This window comes from Xiphophorus maculatus, chromosome 7 (genome assembly GCF_002775205.1).
Source record: "Xiphophorus maculatus strain JP 163 A chromosome 7, X_maculatus-5.0-male, whole genome shotgun sequence".
Classification (NCBI taxonomy): Eukaryota; Metazoa; Chordata; class Actinopteri; order Cyprinodontiformes; family Poeciliidae; genus Xiphophorus; species Xiphophorus maculatus.
The window spans coordinates 18,343,994-18,366,440 of NC_036449.1; the positions used below are offsets into that span (position 1 = coordinate 18,343,994).

The 22,447-nt window shown below is 37.5% G+C and overlaps 1 protein-coding gene across 1 annotated transcript; it reads left to right on the plus strand.

Annotated features, from left to right (window-relative positions):
• Positions 1–4,332: 4,332 nt before the first annotated feature.
• Positions 4,333–21,192, plus strand: acvr1c (activin A receptor type 1C). Its single transcript, XM_014471121.2, has 9 exons — positions 4,333–4,765; positions 10,870–11,100; positions 15,157–15,399; positions 16,751–16,981; positions 17,073–17,240; positions 17,894–18,050; positions 18,657–18,781; positions 18,937–19,067; positions 19,798–21,192. The coding sequence occupies exons 1-9, from the start codon at positions 4,696–4,698 to the stop codon at positions 19,921–19,923; spliced, it is 1,482 nt and encodes a 493-aa protein (XP_014326607.1). The 5' UTR covers positions 4,333–4,695; the 3' UTR covers positions 19,924–21,192.
• The last annotated feature ends 1,255 nt before the right edge of the window (positions 21,193–22,447 follow it).

Below are 22,447 nucleotides of genomic sequence, written 5' to 3' on the forward strand. Positions count from 1 at the left end.
GCCTTTTTTTTTAATCATTTCTTTTAAATTTTATACCAATTAGTGATTTCTGTTAATTAAATAGAAAAAAATATCTGTCTCATTTGTCTTGATGGGGTTTCTAGAAAATATACCAGAAGTGGTTTCTTGGGGAAAGATAAATGTTTGTTGCAATCTATTGCTGAGGAAATTCAGTAAGAAATTGGTGACCTTCACAAACTTCAATCAGCTGTTGTAATACTTTCATTGCACTTCTATTTTTTAAATAGAGGTTCATGTACACTATGAACCTGCTCATAGTGTAAATCTGGAAAACTGACTTTCTGCATCAGCATTAGCGTTGCAGAAAGTCTTGGCTCCAGATAAATTTCAGAATCTGGAGCTAAGTCAGCCCACTTTACATTCTTAAAGTCAATTTCAGTTGCATATAAATGCAAAAGAATATTATTAAAGCTGAGGGAAACATGATGGGCTCTTAGAGAACTTGGTAGATGGCTTTGTGGATTGGGTGGATCAACAACAGCGATTCAGTTCATTCAGCATTTATTAATTGGCATATGTTGCCAAGCTGTAGTTCAATCAGTGGATCCTTTCAAAAAGATGACACAGTAACTTCTATGAAGAGGAAAATACCTGAATAAAAAAAATCTAAAGTAGCAATAATTTTAGAAATGCGAATATGTGAAGTTGTAGGAGGAGAAGTGATCATTAAAGCCTCCAGCAACCTACGCCAGTGGCAGCATAACTACACAGTGTAGTACAGGATAACCTAAGTGACTAACTACATATTTTGGAAAGTTTTAAGGCTCTTAAAAGCCTTAAAATGGGGTGTCTGCCTCACAGACTAAAACTGGGAACTGGTTCCACAGGAGAGAACCCTTGTTTATTCATGACAAAAATAAAAACTGCAAGGCTATAGTTAACCTTGTGTGTTTTATGTACCCTTGTCTACCACACTTTTTTCTTCCACTCAACTTTTCCTTAATATGCTTGAATACAGCATTTTGAAAACCAGCTTGTTCAGAAATAACCTTTTTAGGCTTATGCTTGTTGTAGAGGGTGGTAGTGTCGTTGTTCTGGATAACGATCCAGTCAGCAGGGTTTACCATGATTATGTAGCCAATCACAGTTATGTGTAAAAAAAAAATATTTTCCTTCAGCAACTGAAATCTGAAATTGGGATTTTCATTAGTTGTAACCCATAATCAAAATTAAGTGGTAAGCACTTGAGATGTATCACAGAGTCTTATGAAATTGAGTTTTACTTTTTGAATAAAATAACTGAGATAAATTAACTTTCCTATCATGTTCTAGTTTGGTATGTACAGTATCTGCATGTTCAAGCATTCAAAAGTATATTCAACCCCTTAATACTTGCATATAAAAGGCCTAAAAGCACATTTTTATTCAGATTGTCAACCAAAACCACTCAGCACATAAATCAAATAAAAGTTATATTTCTGAGTGATGACCTGCCAACAGCTTTCAGATTCACATTCAAAAATGATCATAGTATTTTTTCTGATGTAATCTGCCCTGTGCTCACTCATATCAGAGCTTCATGGTTGCTTGATAGAAATGACTTTTCTGGAAAAACTGATTTTGGTTTGAAACTGATCATTAAAACCAGTGATCCAAAGCTGTTAGTTGTATACTAACAATATTTTCAGTTGAAATAATTTAATGTTTGACTTGTGTAAACAACAAATCTTACTCCAGAAATGTATAATTATCCTTAACCTGCGACTGATAACTATCTGTTCTTTCTTTTTCCAAATGGTGCAGTGACTGTGGCAATTACATCAGTGCCATGTCCAGTGAGCACAAAGCCTCTGGTCTCATCTATCTGTTTCCACTGCTATATAGTCATCTATATTTACATAATGATACAAAGCCTTTGAAACTTATTGCATCCTTAAAACCTTTTCACATTTTGTCACGTTAGCTAAACACAAAGTGCCACGTAGTTGTGAAATGGAAACCCCCCCCCAAAAAACAATGTTGAATCATTATTCCCAAATGAAAATCTGCTGCATTTGTATGCAATCAAATAGAACAACTAAATCTGCAGCTCTTTTGGGGTATGTGTTTATCTGTTCTCCACATCTAGAAACTAAAGTTTTTCACCACTTTTTTTTTTTTTGCAAAACAGCCTAAGCTCAGATTGGATGAAAAGCATAACCTTTCAAATCTTGCAAGTGATTTTCAATTGGATGGAAGTCTGGACTCAGATGAGGCCATTCAGACTCATGGAAATGGTTTACACAGTTTCCTTCAACATCTTAAGATGTTTTATAACCTCAACCTGCATTAAGCTTCTCCACAGTCCTACCTGCTGTATTTACTTCTGGTTTGCATTTATTCCCCACTTTGTGTTAATTAATCACATAAAACTCCAATGAAAGACAGTCAACTTTAGAGTTGCTATGTGGCAAAGTGGGAAATAGTTCAAGGTGCATGACTGCTTTCTGAAAGCATGGCAAAAGCATGTTTTCCGTCGTGCTGATGAAGAAGCTCCTTTACCTCACTCTCTCTGCCTGGCGACACAGGCATCTGCTGTTGCCGTGGAGTCTGAGCAACACAAGCACGACTCTGGCCAGTAGTCACACGCAGTAAATAACTTCTTGTGTGCAGACAAGTTTTGCAACGGAGTATAGGCTCAGCAAAATCAAGCAGCACTGTCAAAGGTGGCGAGGTTTCCCTCCATTTGGGCTGCTCACATCCTGGGACAGAAATTGCAACATCTCCTGTGGTGTAACGTGGTCTGCTGGCTGGAGCACCCGACCATAGTGGCCTCGCAGAGCAAAACATAACATTAGTTCAGATAACAGAACAACAAAGCAGAAAGGAAGAAGCACACAGCTGAAAAGCACACGTTTTAGAGATTAAAAAAAAAAAAATCCTCACAAAACACGTGAAGAAAAAGAGTTATGAATTTGAGAAAATCACCAAACATGAAGAGATCAGAAGACAAGAAAACATTTGAAAAATTTTCTGAAATCTTAATTTACTGTAACAAAAGAGAACAAAGAAACATGAACCAGTGGAAATGAACCACATAAAAAAATTTCATTTCTTTTTCCAAAGTTATTTCAATTAAATAGAAAAAAAATATTTTTTATTGTTTGTAATGTATTTTTATTATATATTGCTATAAAAAACAAAAAGGTGATAATTTATTTGGAAAGTTTAATTAAATTTTATGAGCCACGACCTTTTCCTCCTAATGCCAGACCTGTAGAATGAAGAACCTGAACCTGCCTGACATGATGAAGTAGGTTAAAAGATCTCAAAAAGCAACAATGGTGAGATCTAAATCCAAGAACAGATGGCCTGCCATGATTCCAGCAGTTCCTCCATCAACTTCTCAACCAAGAAGACAACAAAGATCTAAAGCACAGCAAGACGGGCTTGCCTCAGTAAAGGTGTGTATTCATGACTCAACATGACAACTATGAGAGAGTTTCAATGTATTTTAGACCTTGGCCTTGGAAGAAATGGAACAGAGTTTTCTCATAAACATCACCAAAAAAGAGGACACAACAGTGTAGATCACATTTACCAGAAAACATCTTGATCCCCAAGACCGTTGGAAAAATATTATGTGCGATGAGTGGACACAAAAGTGGAACTGTTTCATTGGGTATGCATGGTTTAAAACTCACACACAATTTGAGAAAAAGAACATACTAACAGTCAAACATGGTGGTGGTGGTGTGATGGTCTGAGTCTGGTTTCTGGTTTCTTCAGGATCTGGATTGCTTGCTAGAGTTGATGAAACAATGAAATCTGGTCTCTTCCAGGAAACCAGGAAGGAAAATCTTTCAGTTTTTTTTTATGTTAAGTTGAAGTGCATTTTGGTTGGGGTTCAAGACAATAACCCGAGGCACGCCAGTAAAGTCATTTCTGAATGAAGCAAAAATAGGGACTAAGATTTTGGAGTGACCTAGTCAAAGCCTGGATTTAAATCTGATGCTGTGGCAAGTCCTTGAACAGTGCAAAGAAAGGTGGGCCAAAACTAAACTAAAACTGACCTCCTGTCATCTTATACTGAGTTGTTTGTGTTTTATTTATTCATTATTTGGGTGGTTATTGAAGTAAAACATATTTAACAAAAATATTACACAAGTCATTTTCACATTAGGTGCAGATTTTAAGGGATTGCTCATTTATAATCTTCTCTATTTGTGCAGATGTAAAAACAAAGCCTTTTCAGATCACTCTCGATGTGTCTTAGTTAGAAAACAATTAAGCCATTAAAATCGTTTAATGATTACATAATAATCATCAAATGTTACTTTTTTCCATCTGTTTTTAAGCCCTCGGCGTTGATGCAGATTCATTTGATTATATTTACTGTGCGTGCAGGCTGGAGGTAATTTCCATATTCATCAGGCAGGCAGTGACAGGAGGTGGAGGTGGACTTGCTGCAGTTAAATGGATGTCGCTGCACACTTTCACTCTGCTCCATTCACATGTCTGGATCGGAGGTCTGCGACGCTAATCCTTATAAATCCCGGTCAGCAGAGGCGGAGCAAGCAGCGCTTTGCAGTTTCCTCCCAGATCGGTTTCACCGTGGCGGGTCGCGGAGAGTGCACGGACTTTCCCGTTTAAAAGAAACAAAACAAAAACACGATGTGTATCCTGGTGTTTTCTGTAGAGTAGCTGCCTGTGGAGACGGTGCGCTCAGGAGGGGGAGCAAATGCGCCTCTTGCCATGACTGCTGCCGGGGAGCAGAGCTTTCAGGTGGCGTTGATCTTGTTGTGCGTCGCCCAGCTGACCGCAGGTAGGCTGCTTGTCTCCGTGTGCATCAAACACAGAAATAGTTTTGTCGTCTCATGTTTTTTTTTAAATGGCTCTATAAAGTTTGGGTTACTGTAAATGGGATGATTTTGTAAATCTCAGACGCAATTATACATCATCAATTGGTCTGTGCAGTACACTTCATACGTGCACACCACTAACCCTAAGCTGTTTTTCTCCCTGTCAGAAAAAGCTTTGAAACTAAGAAAACAAAGACATTTAGTTACACTTTTATAATTAAGCTTTTCTTCAACCTTTCCCCACATACAACTAGGTTTATGTAGCTCCTCAAAGCAAATATTGTATTGTCTGTGCGTGTGTGAGGAAAGCCAGTATGTCATTTGATTGTTTAATATCCTTTCCCTGTCGGCACAAGTAGCGTCATATATCGTGTACTTGATAAATTACAATGTCTTCGGGAAAACCTCAACCTTGTTAATGCAAGTGGAAGGCGTGACTGATTAAAGCGTATTCCTGCAAACTTTTACCTAGTTTTCTGTGACAGATTACTGCTGATTGTGCAATAGTGTATGATGTCTTTATCAGACCTGAGGGATTTTATCATCCATCACTAAGAAACTAATTAAAGAAAAATGCATTTATTTATGGTCCTTTTATATTTGTTGATGTGGGATTATGCATTTATAATGATAAAAAACATAACTTACAGTGAAAAAACAAACTTAAATGCAGTTTTTATTGCACAACCTGAAACACAAATTGTCAACTCAGCCTGTAATTTGAATGCATTTATTCAGGGCAACGTGAAGTTTTGTTTTTTTAAACAGTGACTATTGGCAAACCTAACAATCCCGTCAAAAATAAATGTAAATTAATCTTTTTTGATTAAAGATTTTGGAAGTTTATCAGAGTTTTGAAGATCTTCTAAGAGGTTCGTTACTTTTTTTCTTTTTCACTTCGTTTCACATGCCACATGCTCTTCAAAACAGAAAACAGCAACAAGAAAACAGCTACCTATCTGCAATTAGATACATAATGCAAGAGAATTTGAGCAGCTTGAACTGTGTCAAGCAAGACAGCTATCCTGTCTCTGCTTAAACTCCTATAAATTGTTATTGTACTGCACATATTAAGGGCTATAATAGGGTGATTAACAAGGCTAATGATCCACAAACACAGAAATGGTTTATCAGGCACACAATCGTCTTCAACATATTGACTCAGGGGTAGCAATGACTGTGGCACGGATGGCTTTGTTAAAAATAATAACTCCCTAACATTGGATGTTACCTAAATTAATAAATGTGCTCAAATTAAAGGTTGTTAGCTGTGAGATTTTGCCACTACAGTGAAAGTACGTTTTCCTTGTCTGCCAATACATGTGACTGGCACTATATTTTGGTTTGGTCAGCTGTTTGAACAAAGCATCAGTGGAGCATTTATTTGAATATCACCAAATTAATTGATGAGAATAATCTGTAGCTTCAGTCTCACCAGAGTTCAGATGTCACCACCGTCATAGTGTGATCTGATGAAAAACAAGCGAGAATGAACTTCCAACAGAATACAAATGCCTCCTAATGTCAGAAAAAATATTTGTTGAGCAAGCATCTAGTAGTGTTGCTTCTAATAGAAGCTGCATTAGAAGGCTTTTAAATGACAGATAGGATTTTTATAACTTTTCCTTACTTGTCACTAATGGTATATTTGTTTCTATGACACAACTAGAGAAAAACAGAATGAGCTCAAGACAGCCGAAATTGCAGTTAAAACCCAAAAGCCAACCCACAAAAAGTAGTGATAGCAGCAAGGTCTACAAATTCACAAGGTAAAGATTTATATGGCTATTTATTGTTGAGGAGGAAGAAGTCAGGAGAAATATTGTGCTAACAAGGAGACTTAACAAACTGGCACTCTATGGAGAGATTTGAACTGTTCTGTGGCTTACCCAGTCTGCCTGTAATTAACCACAGTGGAGAATAACTGCTTGTTTAAAAAAAAAACAACAAAAAGAAAACTGGAATTTGAAATAGTTAAATTTTGACAGCATTCGGGTAGAATTATTGTTGTCACTCAGATGTGGACAGACGCGTCAGAGCATCCCTCATTGCAACTACATGACCAGAATAGCCTATTTTATTTTTCGTGTACCATGCAGTGTTTGTGAAAGTCACTTTTCTCCACATAAGGTTGAGATTTACTCACTAGTTGTCAAAATGTTATGCTGTCTGTTATGCCTCTCAAATTCTATACGCCTGCTGCAGTTTGTTTTTCCACAAAGTGCCCGGCACCTAAAAGTCCAGAGTAGCTAATGCTGCACATGAACCCCCTTCTCCTTAATTCGACACATACTTGGAGCAAATCCTGTTCCAGTTGAAGTTAATTATCATCCCTTAGCATGCAGAAATATCATTTGGAGAGAGGAATTATTTATTTTGCTTGACCTGTGGACATCGGCATACATTTTGAGCAGTGAGAACACAAGAAAAGAGAATTGTGAAGAAAACAGTTTTTCACCTGGAAAACCTCTCAACGTTTACGTACCTTTTCATCAGCTTTGGATGGTTCCTTACCTTAAATATAAGATTATAATTGTTTCATAATGCTAAGGCAAAAATAGTTTCCAGCAAAGAGATTATTGTAGGTGATTTTGGAGAAATACGTTTACAAAACGAATCTGAGTGTCCTGCCCAGAAGAAGCTCACACTCCATCCTATTTCTGTTTTGCCAATATAGAGCTGCACACTCATTTGACATGATCCTGTTAAAAAAGGCCTTTTTAGTTAAAAACAAGATGTTCTCTGACTACTCTGTCGCTACGTCATCATCCAAATATGGCAGAGCCTGGCTGTTTTAATGGGCATTCATAAAGCTGTGTGAGTTTTAAGAATATAACAATCGAATAGATTTTGTTTATTCTTTAACTTTTTTGTAGATTTTTTTTGTTTCCACACTATGATTTTCAATGTTTTGGTTTGTTTTCTCCCACGCTTCTCAGTTTTCTTTGTGTTTGAAAGTAGTTCTCGCGTTCTCACTACTTCAGCCGCTGGCCGTATTCACTCCTTTTTGTCATTTGGGTCAAAATATAGTTTAGGTTGTCACTAAGACAAACAAGGTGTTTCTTGCAAATCAATGAATCTTTGACTCCTCTTTATGAAAATGCTGTAGTTTCCCTGAAGAAAAAAAGAAAAAGAAAAAGTCTTTCAGCAATGTTTTTTGCAAATATTTTCTCTCAACATGAGGGAACAGAAAACAAAAAAGATCAAATGGACATAAAAAAAGAAGCACATGCACATTCCAGCAAAGGCGCTGGAAAACCAGAATGTCTATTTTAAGAGAACAGGGATGCGTATTTAGAATCAGTGATGATATTCTACGGTGTGGACTGTGTCCACAATCAACAAACACTCCATGTTAACACTTTCAAGGCCCAAAATGACTCAGGCACCTCTGTCTTGTTTAGCTGAATCTGACTTCCTCAATAATTTGTTTTGCTTGTTTTAGCTCTATCTTTGGAGATAAAAGGAACAACAAATCTGCTCTGACTCAAAAATAAAACAAAAAAATCCAAAAAAGACGAGTCGTATAGACACTCCGAAGGAAAGTGTGGGAAATGCAGACCAGAGAAGAATTTAGGAATGAAAATAAGATGGGAGTTGTGCTGGAGCTCAACTTTGTTATTATCATATTATACTGTCTGAGGTTCAGTCAGGCTGTGGTGACTGTTTAAGTAAAGCTATAGTTCAAAACACAAGCATCACATAAATTTTACACACAACGTTTTCTTAAAAAGATATTGGAGTGTCTAAAGTTTTACACTGTAACCAGAGAAACCACAGAGAATGGTATACGGTATATTTAAGTCCAAGGTATAGGAGTAGACTTGTCTAGTCGTAAACACTAGATTTATGTGACCCGTCTGCCAAAAGTCAAGAGCAAAAAATACAAAGTCTCTGTGATTTTAAAGAGTAACTGTTTTTCAATTACAGAAAGATAGCTGAAGAAATGAATGTTCTTGAGGAGCTTGTTACTAAGCAACTCGAAGTATTTACAGTGCTGAAAGACAAAGCATTTTCTGCCTTCTGGATTTTTTTTTGTTTTTGTCTTCTTTTATCACATTTAAATGCTTCAAACTTTTTTTTGGTGTAATTTAAATAAAACTTGACTGACAATGTGAAGTTGGCTAAATGATCTCAAAAAGTAACACGTTGTGGCCATCTGAAGAAATTCAACCAGGAATGAGGGTGACCACAAAAGATGATCAGAAAAGAACCCATAGCAACATCTAAATCACTGCGTGTCTCATTTTGAATCACGTCATTTCAGTTCTGATGATTGAAGTCTCACATTTGCCTAAAAGCGTCTTGATGATCCTCAAGACTTTTGTCTTGACCGTCCCTCTCTGAAAATTGAAAAAACGAGGCAAAGGTGAAATCGTTTTGAAAGGTGCACATTTCTGTGACTACTTATATAAAACTAAGAGCGTTTGGAGTATTTTACGGGGGAAATGTAGTGTTTGCGTTTTTCATAAGCTATTCAGGAATTCAGGTTTAAAGGGTACGAGTTGTTCCACATGTCACTGGGATCCTTACAAGGTAGCAGGGGGTCAAGATGCAGGGGAACACTCTGGGCAGAACTACTTTCCATCGCGGGCAACATAGAAACAAACTCACACCCAAGGGCAATTTAGAGACAAAATACCAAACATGCATGTGAGGATTTGGTTGTGGAGGGAACTCAGGCATACTCAAGGAAAACATGCAAACTCCATGTTTGCAGGCCCTGACTGGAATTTGATTCTCGACTTCCTTACTGTGAAGCATGACAACTGCATGACTCTTCAGTAGAGAATAATTTGGTTTAGAAAAGGAAATAAAGTTGTAGTTTTGAAGGGAACTTGTTCTGCAATGCAAACCACACTGCCTGTTGTAGGTGTTCTCTTTTCATCACTTAGTACTTTCTTGTGTTCTCATTCAGCTCCTTTGTTGTACACCGTTGTTTAAGATCTATTTCATATTATTAGTTGAGTGAACTTGTTTCCAAGTGCACCGGGCTTTTATGATGTTCTTTTGTAGCAGAAACCAAATTTTGTTCTGATAGAGACATGAAAGGCTTCCTTCTTGTAATTCTTGCCTTAACGGTTTGCACACAGAGAAACACCTCAGAGTGATTAATCCACCTCAGGGTTACAGTCAAACAGTAAATTTAAATGGTGTTCCTCTCGATCTAGCCAGCAATTTTCTGCTACAGTTTTGATGGTCTTGCTAACTTCAACCCGGCCACCTTCATTCCTTTTACCATGCCCTTCTTAAAATGAAAGAAAAGAAAAAGTAGACAGAGAATATCAAAGAAGACGTGGTTTTCTCACATTTTTAAAATTATACAAAATAGTTTCGACACAGCTGATTCTGGAAAAATGGTTTGAGAAGTAATGGGTTTTATGAACCTTTAAAAGGTGCCTCACCTCCTGTGATCTTAGCTTAACATAAATGTAAACAAGCCACAGCATTTAGAATCTTGTTAAGGACGGATGTCAGGAGTCCTTTTCCATCTTTTTCACAGAGATTATTTCCTTTCTTTATTTGTTCACTGTCAGTTTTTAATTCTAACTTTTCTAAAGTGTTCTTTGAATAAAAATATAAATTTGTAAATGTCATTTTTCAAAAATGCATTTATTTACAAAATGTGTGTTTCAGTGATTTTACTTTCAAATATCCAAATGTGTGAATTATTTAATTACACAAGTATTTTACCCATTCGTGTAATTGGAACTACCTTCTGACTGGTTTCGTTTGATACTGTGCAACATTCATCCATTTATTTCCCAGGTTTTTTGTCGCGGGCCATCTCGCTCATCAGTCATTCAGCAGCTTATCAAATAAAGCATGACAGCTGCAAGTAGAACACAAGATTATGTGGGTGTTAATCTAAGAGGCATTACTCTGGTTCCTCCACCTCCTGCCATTTAAGAGCTCAGATTTTCTTATGTAACAGCAGGAGCCGCGTCTAGAGTCTAGAGTAAAACTGTTTTGTCTAGGTGCTTTTTCTCCACACATTGATGAATTAGCCAGTGGATGGGGGAAAAAAAAAGAAGTCATAAACATGATCTGATTTTTTGTGCTTCAGGTCTGAAGTGCGTGTGCCCCCTGTGCGCCAACTACACCTGTGAGACGGCCGCAGACGGAGCCTGCTGGAACTCTGTGATGCTGATTGACGGGAAGGAGGAGACGGTCAAATCCTGCATCTCCCCCTCCCAGATGAAGGGTCAACTTTTCTGCTACAGCTCCAAAAACGTCTCCAAGAGGAACTGTTGCTTCACCGACTTCTGCAACAATGAGACCCTGCACCTGCACCGAGGTATAACCAGAAATATGCTTTTCTACTCTATCACTTTTGGATCTGTTGTCTTTTAGGTCATTTTCATCTAATCTGTGTCCGATGACAATTTTCTTGGCAAATAGACTAAAGCATAAAACCCATCATCTCCTCCGTCTGTTAGTCTCAGTAATTTTATTCAGTCAACAGAAACAACAGTCCAATCTGTGAGGGATTTCCCACTCATTCTGGTCCCAGCCAGACGAGGTGGATGCTGATCCGCCTAGATCCTGTGACATAACAAAGCTGGCAGAGGTTATGCGACGGCCCTCCCCTGATTTATAAATAAATACTTTGTCAGGCATGTTGTTCAGAGAGCCTCTGTGCTGGGTAGAAAATGGCCCAAAGCACCAGGGAGGCTTTTTTCACACCTCTGGAGTTCAATGGAAAACTCTGGAAGGTTCACTTTATACTGTGTCAGTCTATTCGCTGTTTGCTTTACGTATAACCAGTCAGCTCAACTTCACTGCTACTTCATGCAAAAATCCACAAGTCATAGATAACTTAAAACAGATTTGTTCCGTTGTCAGCACACATGTATTTACAAATAAACTCTGGCTTGCAAAAGTATTCACACCCCCTTTGAACTTTTTCGCATTTATAACCACAGAGTTTTATATTAAACTTCCCTTACTCTGCGACCAACCTCTGTGTGATTTATTCTCATCATAAACACAGCTCTGCGAAAGCCTCTGAGGTTTGTCAGAAAATACAGCATCAAAAAATAGACAATAAATCAGATCTTAACAGAAAAGTTAATAATGGAAAAGTTCTGCACATCACCCTGAGCACACAATCCCCATGAAACATGGCGGCATCATGCTTTGGGGATACTTTTCTTCAGCAGGAGCCAGGAAACTGGTTGTAGTTTTGGGAAACACGAACAGAGCTAAATACAGAAAAATCCTGGGGAATAAAAGCTTGCAGGATTTGAGTCAGGCCTGGTGGTTCACATTAGAGCAAGATTATGACTTTGAACAGCCAGAGCGCTACAATAGGATGGTTTACATCAAAGCATATACTATATATGTGTTTATCACTCAGTCAAACCTAAATCCAATTGACAATATTTGGAAAGACTTGAAAATTGATGTTTAGAAACTGTCAATTCAGTTTGAATGACTGGGCACAAATGTTATTATCTAAAGGTGCAAAGCTGATAGAGACATAAAGACTTACAGTTGCATTTACAGTGAAAGGTGACTCAACCAATGTTGACTCAAAACAGATTTTTATTATTCCAATTCACAATTATGCATTGCTTTGTATTCTCCTGTAACACAAATTCCCAGTAAAATACATTTAGATTTGTGAATAAATTGGGACAAAATGTGGAAATGTTCAAGGAGTATACATTTTTTCTAAAAATTCTGTTTTTAGAGCCTTTTTAGGTACTAAAAAAACAATTTTCTGCCTGTCATTTGTATTTGTTTGTGTTCCTAACATAGCCAACCAAAAAAAAATGGGAACAAATCATGTCAAATACCAAAATATCCATTTTATCACTTGTTTGTAAAGTTGCCTTTATTGTACGTAGAGACACAACACATGCCCATTCCTTGAGTTTAGCAGCTTGTTCATGGCTAAATGATTCAAAGATCAGCAATAAGAAGCTTAGTGAACAAAGGAATGAAAAATGAACTAAAGTCCAAAGCAAAACTTTCACAAAAGCTAAATAATTGTTGATTAAGAATCCATTAGATTTAGAAAAAAATTACAAAATACTTTTAAACATTACAAGAAAGTCTAAATTCCTGAAGACAAAACCTTTGTACGGCATTGTAATTCAGCAAAACGGTTATCTTCTACAACATGTGCTCTATTTATTCCATTCAAAACATCTACGCGCCCCTTCTGTAATTAGTAGGTAACACTTTTTTAGAGAAAGAACAGAGTTCACTAACTACAAATGCACAAAGTCTAAAAACATATCTTTACATGTTAGATGAAAGTAAACTATACAGAAACAGAATCCCGTTGCTCTGGGTGAAAATAGTGTTTGTAAGAAGTCTTTAACTTTGGGATGCCTTTTTAGGTCAATTTAATAATATTTAATTAAAAAATACTAATTTGTGACCACTCTAGAAATAAAAAATATTAGTTTTGACAAAAAGGACTCAAACTAAAGTAAAGTAAGTGAGGGGTAGATTTTCTACCATCTCAGTAAAATGCAGCAGATTTACTGTGCAAGATGCATCTGCATTTCAGTGGGTGCATAAGGTCATGGGGGTCAAGACCCTCAGGGGTTGATGGTGTTGACTGTGAATGAGGACAACAAAATCAATGGGTTTCATTGTCCTGTTAAATAGCAGTATGTGCTAACATCATGTGTAGCCTCTCTTGAAATGAAAAACATTTTAAATCTGGCTATACATTTCTTCTTTTGTTCATTTTCAAGCCCGTTGAGCATAATTTTCAAGCAGCTTAGACACATACTTCATCTTAAGGTCTAAAGCCAGTGGGACAGAAGAGAGTGAGGTCTTGTTTTGCATCATATCTGATGATCTTCACTTGGAGCCTCAGTTGGCAGGATATGAAATGGGGAAAAGGCTAAAGAGATCTTAGGAAACTGTGGTTAAGTTCACAAATTGTTGATTTGTACATAATGAATGCTTGAGGATCAGCTGGTGAGTCCATCTCAGGAAAAACGAAAACACTTTCCTAAGATTTATGATAAATTTTAATTATATTTAAATCATAGCATATGCATGTGTTAATATCCCAACTCAAAAGACTTTTACTCTGTTGTACTATTTCAGCACCTTGCAAAATGACTTTTTCAAATGTTGTTTGGGTTACATACATTTAGATTTATGAATAAATCTAAATAAATTTGGGGCCATTATATATAAAGACAAAGCAGTGTGTAATTGTGCATTTTTGAATGGAAAACTGAATAATGTGGCATGGATTGGTATTCAGCCATGTAAAAAATATAGGAAACATACATACAAATGAGATTTAACATATTTTGGATTATATTTCTCTAAACACCATGTTGGGTGGAACAGTAACACAGCACATTACACTGAACACATAGACATGGTAGTGGCTGCATCATGCTGTGTGGATGTTATTTTCTGCAGGTACAGGTAAATTGCTAATAGATGTAGCTAAATACAGGGCAAGTCTTGAAGAAAACGTATTAGAGGTTGCAAAAGACTTGAAGTGAGGGTGAAGTTACCTTCCAAAATGACAACCGTTAACATGCAGCTGGAACACATAATTAAATGGTTTATATCAGAGACACTAAAGTTTGTTGTTATAATGTGACAAAATGTGAGAATGCTAAAGGGGTTTGAACACTTTTGCATGGTGATGCACAGCATGTACCTCATTTTCATGTCTGTAGATCTCATATTATCTCAGCACCCACTTGCTCTGCTATTTTTGATGGTGTCCAGGTTTCCTCTAGCCTCCCACAGACACAATGAAGGTCACAGACTGAGGTGTCAAATTACTTTGTCCTGCCAAACCTGCAATTTTATGACAAGCGCACCTGCTTTTAATCAGTATACATCAAAAACTTTAATTTGGGAGAGATATTTTGATTTTAAGAAATAAAATATATTTTACGTTCTGCAGAGCAAAGATTATATTTGCTAAAAGCCTCTTCATTACTTTTGATTAATAGCATTCATGGGCATTGATTAAATGTTCTGGTTCTCAGGGAAAACAGGGATTTGGCATCTGGAGCGGTGCATTTGCAAAATGAGTTTCCACCTTTAAAATTTGCGACATCTGTTAGTATTTGTGCAGCAGTGTCTTCAATTTGCAAAGCACGTGCCTTTTCAACTCTTAGTATTTCAATCAGGGAGCAAATGTTGGCAACAGCTGCTGATAATATGCTGCTTTGTTGAGTGCCACACGCCTGCCATTTAGAGAAAACGCCACCAGGGGGAGCAAAGAGACAAGAATCTTAGACGCAAATCCTCTTAAAAGCTTGTTTGTTGTTTTTCTTCCGAAACTAAAGCCTTTAAGGATGCAGTAAAATGCTAATAATGCTGAGAATGTTGTTACGTATGTGTGCACCATCAGAGAGGCCTTCAGAGGAGCCGGGCTGGAGCAGACTGCAGCTCATAGTGGTGATCCTGGTGCCCTCCTGCTTGCTGTGTGTGGGGATCCTGCTGGGGGTGTGTGTCGTGCAGGGACACCATTGTGCCTACGGCCGAGCCCATAAGCAAGACCCCGAGGAGCCCCTGGATGATCAGATGCTTATGTCTCCTGATAAATGCCTCAAAGATCTGATTTATGACATGAGCACATCTGGCTCAGGGTCAGGTGAGAGGAGTCCTATTAGTTCTCAATGAGGCTCTTACAGTATCTTGCCAAATGTATCCATACAGCCTGAGATTTCTTGTTGTTTTCATATTGCAATTACAAATTTAAGTGTGTTTTGTTTCATATTATATGCATATTTTATATGATAGAGCAACACAAATTACTGTATATTTGTGAAGCATGTGGAAAAAGGAGAGAAGGTTTTTGAATTATTTTGCAACTAAATGTCTGTAAAAGAATTTTATAAATGTGACATGCCTTTATATTGAATTACAGATTTTTGTGTATATATCTACCATTTTGAGACCAAACATTTTGCTATTTTTATTCCAAAAAAGCCCAGGTTCAGTCTGATTGGATAAAGAGCCTCCATTAACATTAACTTGAAAATATTGTCTGTTTGAAGACATGCATACTTTGATCTAAACTATTACATTTTAGATCTGACTGTATGTTTAGTGTTACAGTCCAGCTGAAAGACAAGCCTTCACTCCAGTATTAAGTCTTCTATGATTTTTAGCAAAATATTTTATGGGACTAAGGATGGAAATTAGCATATTGCTAAATCCAATGTAATTACAACAATATTGTTCATTTATTAATATGCACTGTCCAATTCAAATAAAATCAATTCAACTCTTTCTCATATTTAGCTTAATCTGACTTTCATTAACTTTGTCAAGCATATTGTACTAACTGAAGAAAAAAGTCCCCTCAGCAAGATGCTGCCATGTAGCCATAGCTTCTTGTATCTCCATCATAACTTGTAACAAAGCAACGATGGAACTTCTTATGCTTATCTTGTCACCAATGGCTTTCTTCTTGCTGTTCTTCCATCAAGACCAGAAGTGTGCAACCAGTAATTATTGTGCTTAAAGATACTCCCACATTAGCTGTGGACCGCTGAAGCTCTTCCAGACATATTGTGTCTTTCTTGGCTGCTTCTTTCATTAATTGCTGTTCTTGAGGTGGATGGCCACACCTCAGATGGTTGGTGTTTATGGCGTAGCCTTTCCGGTGCAAGCAATGGATTGAACAGTGCTCTGTAAGGTGTTCATAGCTCAGGATATAGTTTTATAACTGAATCCTTCTCTAAACTTCATAACTTTTTGCTTGACATGTCTGTTTCATGGCCTACATTCAGGTTTTAAACCCATTCATCATTTACCCATTCATCATTCATAGACCAACACAGTACTTTGTGTTGGTCTGTCACATAAAATCCCACTAAAATATACAAATGTTTTGTAGCTGCAACATGTCAAAATGTAATTGGGTTCAACAAGCTTACTCAGGGTTTCTAAGGTATGCAAAATATTACAGTTTGAATCATATGAGCTTCCTGTTTCAGGTCTACCACTGCTGGTCCAGAGGACTATAGCTCGGACCATCGTTCTGCAGGAGACCATTGGGAAAGGTCGCTTTGGTGAGGTCTGGCGTGGCAAGTGGCGGGGGGAGGATGTAGCTGTCAAGATCTTCTCCTCCCGGGACGAGAGGTCCTGGTTCCGGGAAGCAGAAATTTATCAAACTATCATGCTCAGGCATGAAAATATTCTTGGCTTCATTGCTGCTGATAACAAAGGTATCAGATTAACAAGTTTATGACAAGAACAATTCATACATGTGGCCTGAGTGTGTTGACATTTCACAGCGTACCTTGCTGTTATCTGCAGATAATGGCTCATGGACCCAGCTCTGGTTGGTGTCAGAGTACCATGAGCATGGCTCCCTGTATGACTACCTGAACAGGTACACAGTCTCAGTGGAGGGCATGGTTGTTTTGGCTTTGTCTGTAGCCAGTGGACTGGCACACCTTCATATGGAAATCATTGGCACACAAGGTACAGCTTTTCTTAACTCTCTGTATGTGAATTTATTTTCTCATCTCAAAGAAATTAAATGAAAAAAGTCCAAGGAAGCCCTCAGTGGGCACAGCAGGTTATAGAACCTACTTTGTCCACTGATTTAAATGTGAAAATATATTTTTATAGAAAATAACCCAACTATTTACTTTAATGTTCATCAGATGCAGTCATTTTTTCATTTCCTGAGTTTTTCTGTCTTTCTTTAAAAGGCAGTTATTTACTTCGAAGATGTACGCTTTAGTTTCTTGAAACATGCTGCCCCTTCCACATGTTTTTGGCAGAACCGGTGAAGATGTGTAAAATAAATGCATTTTTCTTGCAGTAGAATAATTTTGCTCTGTAAATGACTAAAAATTATAATTTAATTGGAGAACATGTATTCATTGGGAGGAAATCAGATATTGAGAAAAAAATTGAGTTTTATTATTATATTTCTTTGGCAAAATTACTGGTGGTCACAATTACTGACATCTTTTCCCAAAGGTGCTAGTAAGCATTAATAAGTACTTCTCCTACCACTCAATACAGGCTATTATAAGAAGAGACATTATCATTTCTAATGTCACATTGGTCCATAAAAAAACATTTGAGCTTCTCCTAATCTCATATTTTTACTGTCTTGCTTCTAGGAAAACCCGCGATCGCTCACAGAGATCTAAAGTCTAAAAATGTCCTTGTGAAGAGGAATGGAATGGCAGTCATCGCAGATTTGGGCTTAGCTGTTAAACATGATTCCAGCACAAACACCATAGACGTACCGTCTAACCACAGAGTGGGAACTAAGAGGTTAGAGCAAAACAGCTAACAGCTGCAAAACAAGGACCTAAAATCAGACTGAAGTGATCGGAAAGTGCTTGCATGGTTTGCTGGCATCATACAAAAACAACAATCAAAGAAAAAAAGTCTTTTATATTTTGTGGAAATAAAGGTCTATTCAGTGTGAATGCTAAATAGACAGACTCTGAGAGCCTGTGTATTTAGTGTTAAAGAGCTGACAGGCAAGAATGATAAGAATAGCAGAACCACAGTTTTAAAACCCCCCAGCAGTATTTCTTGTAGGAAAACAGACCCAGGCTATTTTACTACTACTGTGGCTCCACCTAGAGATATGTTTAAGTCATTACATTAACCATTGATGTAATGGCTTAAACATCACACTCAATGTTTAAGCCATTAACATTGCTTAATGGCTTAAATCAGGGCTGACTTCTATGAGTTCTTTAAAAAATATATATGAAGAAATTCTCCAAAGTATTTTACGCTCTGATTTCATCTAGTCTAAATAAAGGGAGCCACATCCACAAAGTGATAAAGCAAATGACCTGTGCAAGGCTAGTGCTGCTTGTGTTGCTTTTTCACATTGTTAGCCTCTAATGACTTTGTTCTCTGCAGGTACATGGCTCCAGAGATCCTGGATGAGTCAATCAACATGAACAACTTTGAGTCATTTAAGAGAGCAGACATCTATTCGCTTGGCCTGGTGTTCTGGGAATTAGCCAGAAGATGCTCTGTAAGAGGTATCTGAAACATAACTCTCCTCGCACACACACACACATTATCCTTGCCTCAGGCATTTGTATGAGTAGCAGCAGAAATATATTATAGATTACATGTAATTATCTGATTATGTACCTGTCCATTTACATAATTTTCTTGTTTTTTATTACCATAGGACTTCATGAAGATTTTCAACTGCCTTACTATGACATGGTGCCTTCAGATCCATCCATTGAGGACATGAAAAAAGTTGTATGTGATCAGAAACTCAGACCAAACATTCCCAATCAGTGGCAGAGTTGTGAGGTAAGACCAAATATGTATTGCAGTGGTGACCATCAATATGTTTAAAACACTCTAGTCGACAATTCAACAGACAATCAAGAGATTCTTGCAGCATTTTCTTCTCAGTAGTCATACGGGTGTTTACAATCATTTTCTTGTTCAAAAACAAGACATATGTGAAATGCTCTAAAAAAAGCTAGAGTGCAGCTGATGACATCATGTGTAAACAACAAATTTGGGGATCAGTGCATAACACAATGGTCACTCAAGACAAAAGTAGAAGTAACACAGCCTGCAAGCTCAAAACTCAACTGAGAAGGCAAAACGTTTATATGCCGATTTGTCCAGTGAGGAGGAAGTTTTGAGACATAACAGACTAGCACCCAATCCAGAAAATTAAATGAGCTCTGTCAGGCCCAGCCTGGCTGTAATTTGCCACAGCAGAGAATGAGTATTTTACTCTGGAATTGTCCATTAATATTACTGCGAGGTGAAGTTGTCATAAGGTACAAGTGGAAAGGACTCAATTGCAATTCCCAGCTGGAGTCAAAAAATACAAGCTGGCTCAAAGATGGGTTAAGACTGAATTTTCACAATTCAATCAGAGACAACGTTGCATCATTTACTGAATATTTTTGCTAACTGTTTTAAGTTAATTTAGGCATGTCTATGTTGATGAAGGTAATGCTTTCTGTTTTTATGATAGATGTCAGATCACCTTTGTAATAATGTCGTCTTGTTATTTTACCAGGCTCTGCGTGTGATGGGAAAACTGATGAGAGAGTGCTGGTATGCCAATGCTGCTGCGCGACTGACTGCGCTGCGAGTCAAGAAAACTGTATCTCAACTGTCTGCAATCAAAGACATCAAAGACTAGTTTGGCTTGCTGCCCTGCAGATCATGACTGGTGCTGGCGCTGGTGTCATGAGATAATCCTGGAAAAGGCAGAACTCACTTTTCAGGAGGAAAGCACATTTTGTGTTTGTTGCCAAAGGTTTGTATAAAGTGAGGCATCGGTGGAAGGTTTCTGCAAATACATCTAGGCGACTGACTTTCCTTTTTATAGAAAGAGCCATGCGACATAAGTCATGTTAAATGTGATTTTTTTTGCTACCTCAACATTTGAAGTGCCCAAAGCTTGAAGTTGCACATTGTTGTGTTTTTGTGCTGTTGTTTTTTTCTGTTTGTTTTTTTGCTATCAGAGTGCTGCTGGGTTGTTAGATTGCTTAGTGACAATCTCCGGAAATATCTTCTCATCTTAAGTGTTTACTGACACATAGAGATTTTCCCTGAAAATATGAAGTGTTTTTGCACAGGTAGAACATCTCTCTTGGATAGATTTTGCTGAAGGTTCTATGAAAGGGAACATAGTCATACTGTATATTTACAACTGGAAGAGATAACATGAGTGTATCTAAGCCTTTTCAGAATGTAAACAGTCAACTATATAAGAGTATTTATTATAGCCTGCTCAGGATGGAAATTTATTTTTCATTGGGAATTTTTTTTTGTTTGTGAGCAAATAAAGCATTAGAGTTCTGATCCTGCATACTGGAATATGTTTTTAACCCAAACAAGGAGTTAGAGTGACTATCATGAAGGCTACCAAAAATCAGGTTGAAAAGAACCTGGATTGGTAAACTAGTAGAAAATAAAAACAACAACCTCACAAGGTTCACTTAATTCAGCCTATCTATATATAAATACATTATAAATAAAACATGGCCTGTCTGTATTGACTTTATGAATGGTTCTTTGGTCAATATGTAACATTTTCGCTAACTACTTAGCATGTAAAAGGCTAATGTGCTATGTGAACAAAGTTATTCTCTTGTCTGAGCTGTATTCATTAACGCAACCCACAGATATTAATCATTATACAGCATAATTGTCCCATTTTACTGTGTATGAGGTTCAGTGAAGTCTGATTAAGTCATTGTAGCCTACTATTCAAAATGTGTTAAATAAGTGCTCTAGAATTTCTAAAATTAGGCCTTAATCTTTCAAAAAATATGTATGTAATGCGTATTTTAGCAATTCATTTGTTGACTGTTTTAAGAATTCAGTTTTATGGAAAAGGGGGAACATTATATTACTTTATATATTTTTATGGGGCTGCACAGTGGTGCAGTTGGTAGCACTGTTGCCTTGCAGCAAGAAGGTCCTGGGTTTGATTCCTGGCCTGGGCTCTTTCTGCATGGAGTTTACCTGTGCATGCGTGGATTCTCTCTGGGTACTCTGGCTTTGCTTCCACAGTCCAAAAACATGACTGTTAATGGTCTCTCTAAATCACAGGTGTCAAACTCCAGCTGGTGTCCTGAAACTTTTAGATGTGCCTCTGCTGCACCACACATGAACAGAATAATTAGGTCATTAGCAAGGCTCTGGAGAACTGATCTACACAAGGAGGAGGTAATTAAGCCATTTCTTTCCAGTGTTTTGTACCTGTGGCACATCTAAAAATTGCAGGACACCGGCCCTTGAGGACTGGAGTTTGACACCCCTGCTCTAAATTCTCCCTAGGTGTGAGTGTGTGTGCATAGTTGTTTGTCCTGTCTGTCTCTGTGTTGCCCTGGATAGACTGACGACCTGTCCAGGATGTACCCTGCCTCTCGCCCGGAATGTTAGCTGGACATAGGCACCAGCACCCCCGACCCCACGAGGGACAAGGGGGTTAGAAAATGGATGGATGGATGGATGGATGAATGGATTTTTATACAAGTCTAACACAAGGTACAGCCAATCAAAATTATGCATAGCAGGGGTTACTTAGACTTAATAGAATAATTAGGATAATTGATGTTGCCTACAAAGCCTAACCAGCAGAAAGGGAGAAGTTACAAGGATTTGTTCACCATTGTGCTTGTGTGAATCAATGTGTGTGTGCGCGCAAGAGTGCCTGTTTTAGTCTCTGGTTGTTAATATTTTTATATTGTATGAATATATCTATAATTATGAAATTATAAAACTGCACCTATGGGGGAAAAAAAGATATGCTTTCCTTTTGATTCATTTCTTACTCTAGTCTAGGTCTTGTTTGTCTGCTCAGTTTCGGATGACATTTATACAGCAGGGAAAGTATTGAACATGTAGAATTTTTTTTCAAACTGAACAAATTTCTTTTAGGGCTGTTTGACATGAAATTTGTATCAAATGTTGGCAACAACCCATGTAATCCATAAATACAAATAAATAAAAACATATAAGTCTAGAGAGTGGCGTAGATGAGAAGTATTGAAGGTGCTTACTAAAATTTGCTCAATACTTGGTTCAATGGCTGTGTTGTATGGAGAGATAGCAGCTTTTATTGTTCAGGCGTGATTGACTCATTCTTACACACAAAATGTCCTTAAAACTTTAAGGTTTTTGGATCTTCTGCCACGCACCTGATCTTGAGATCT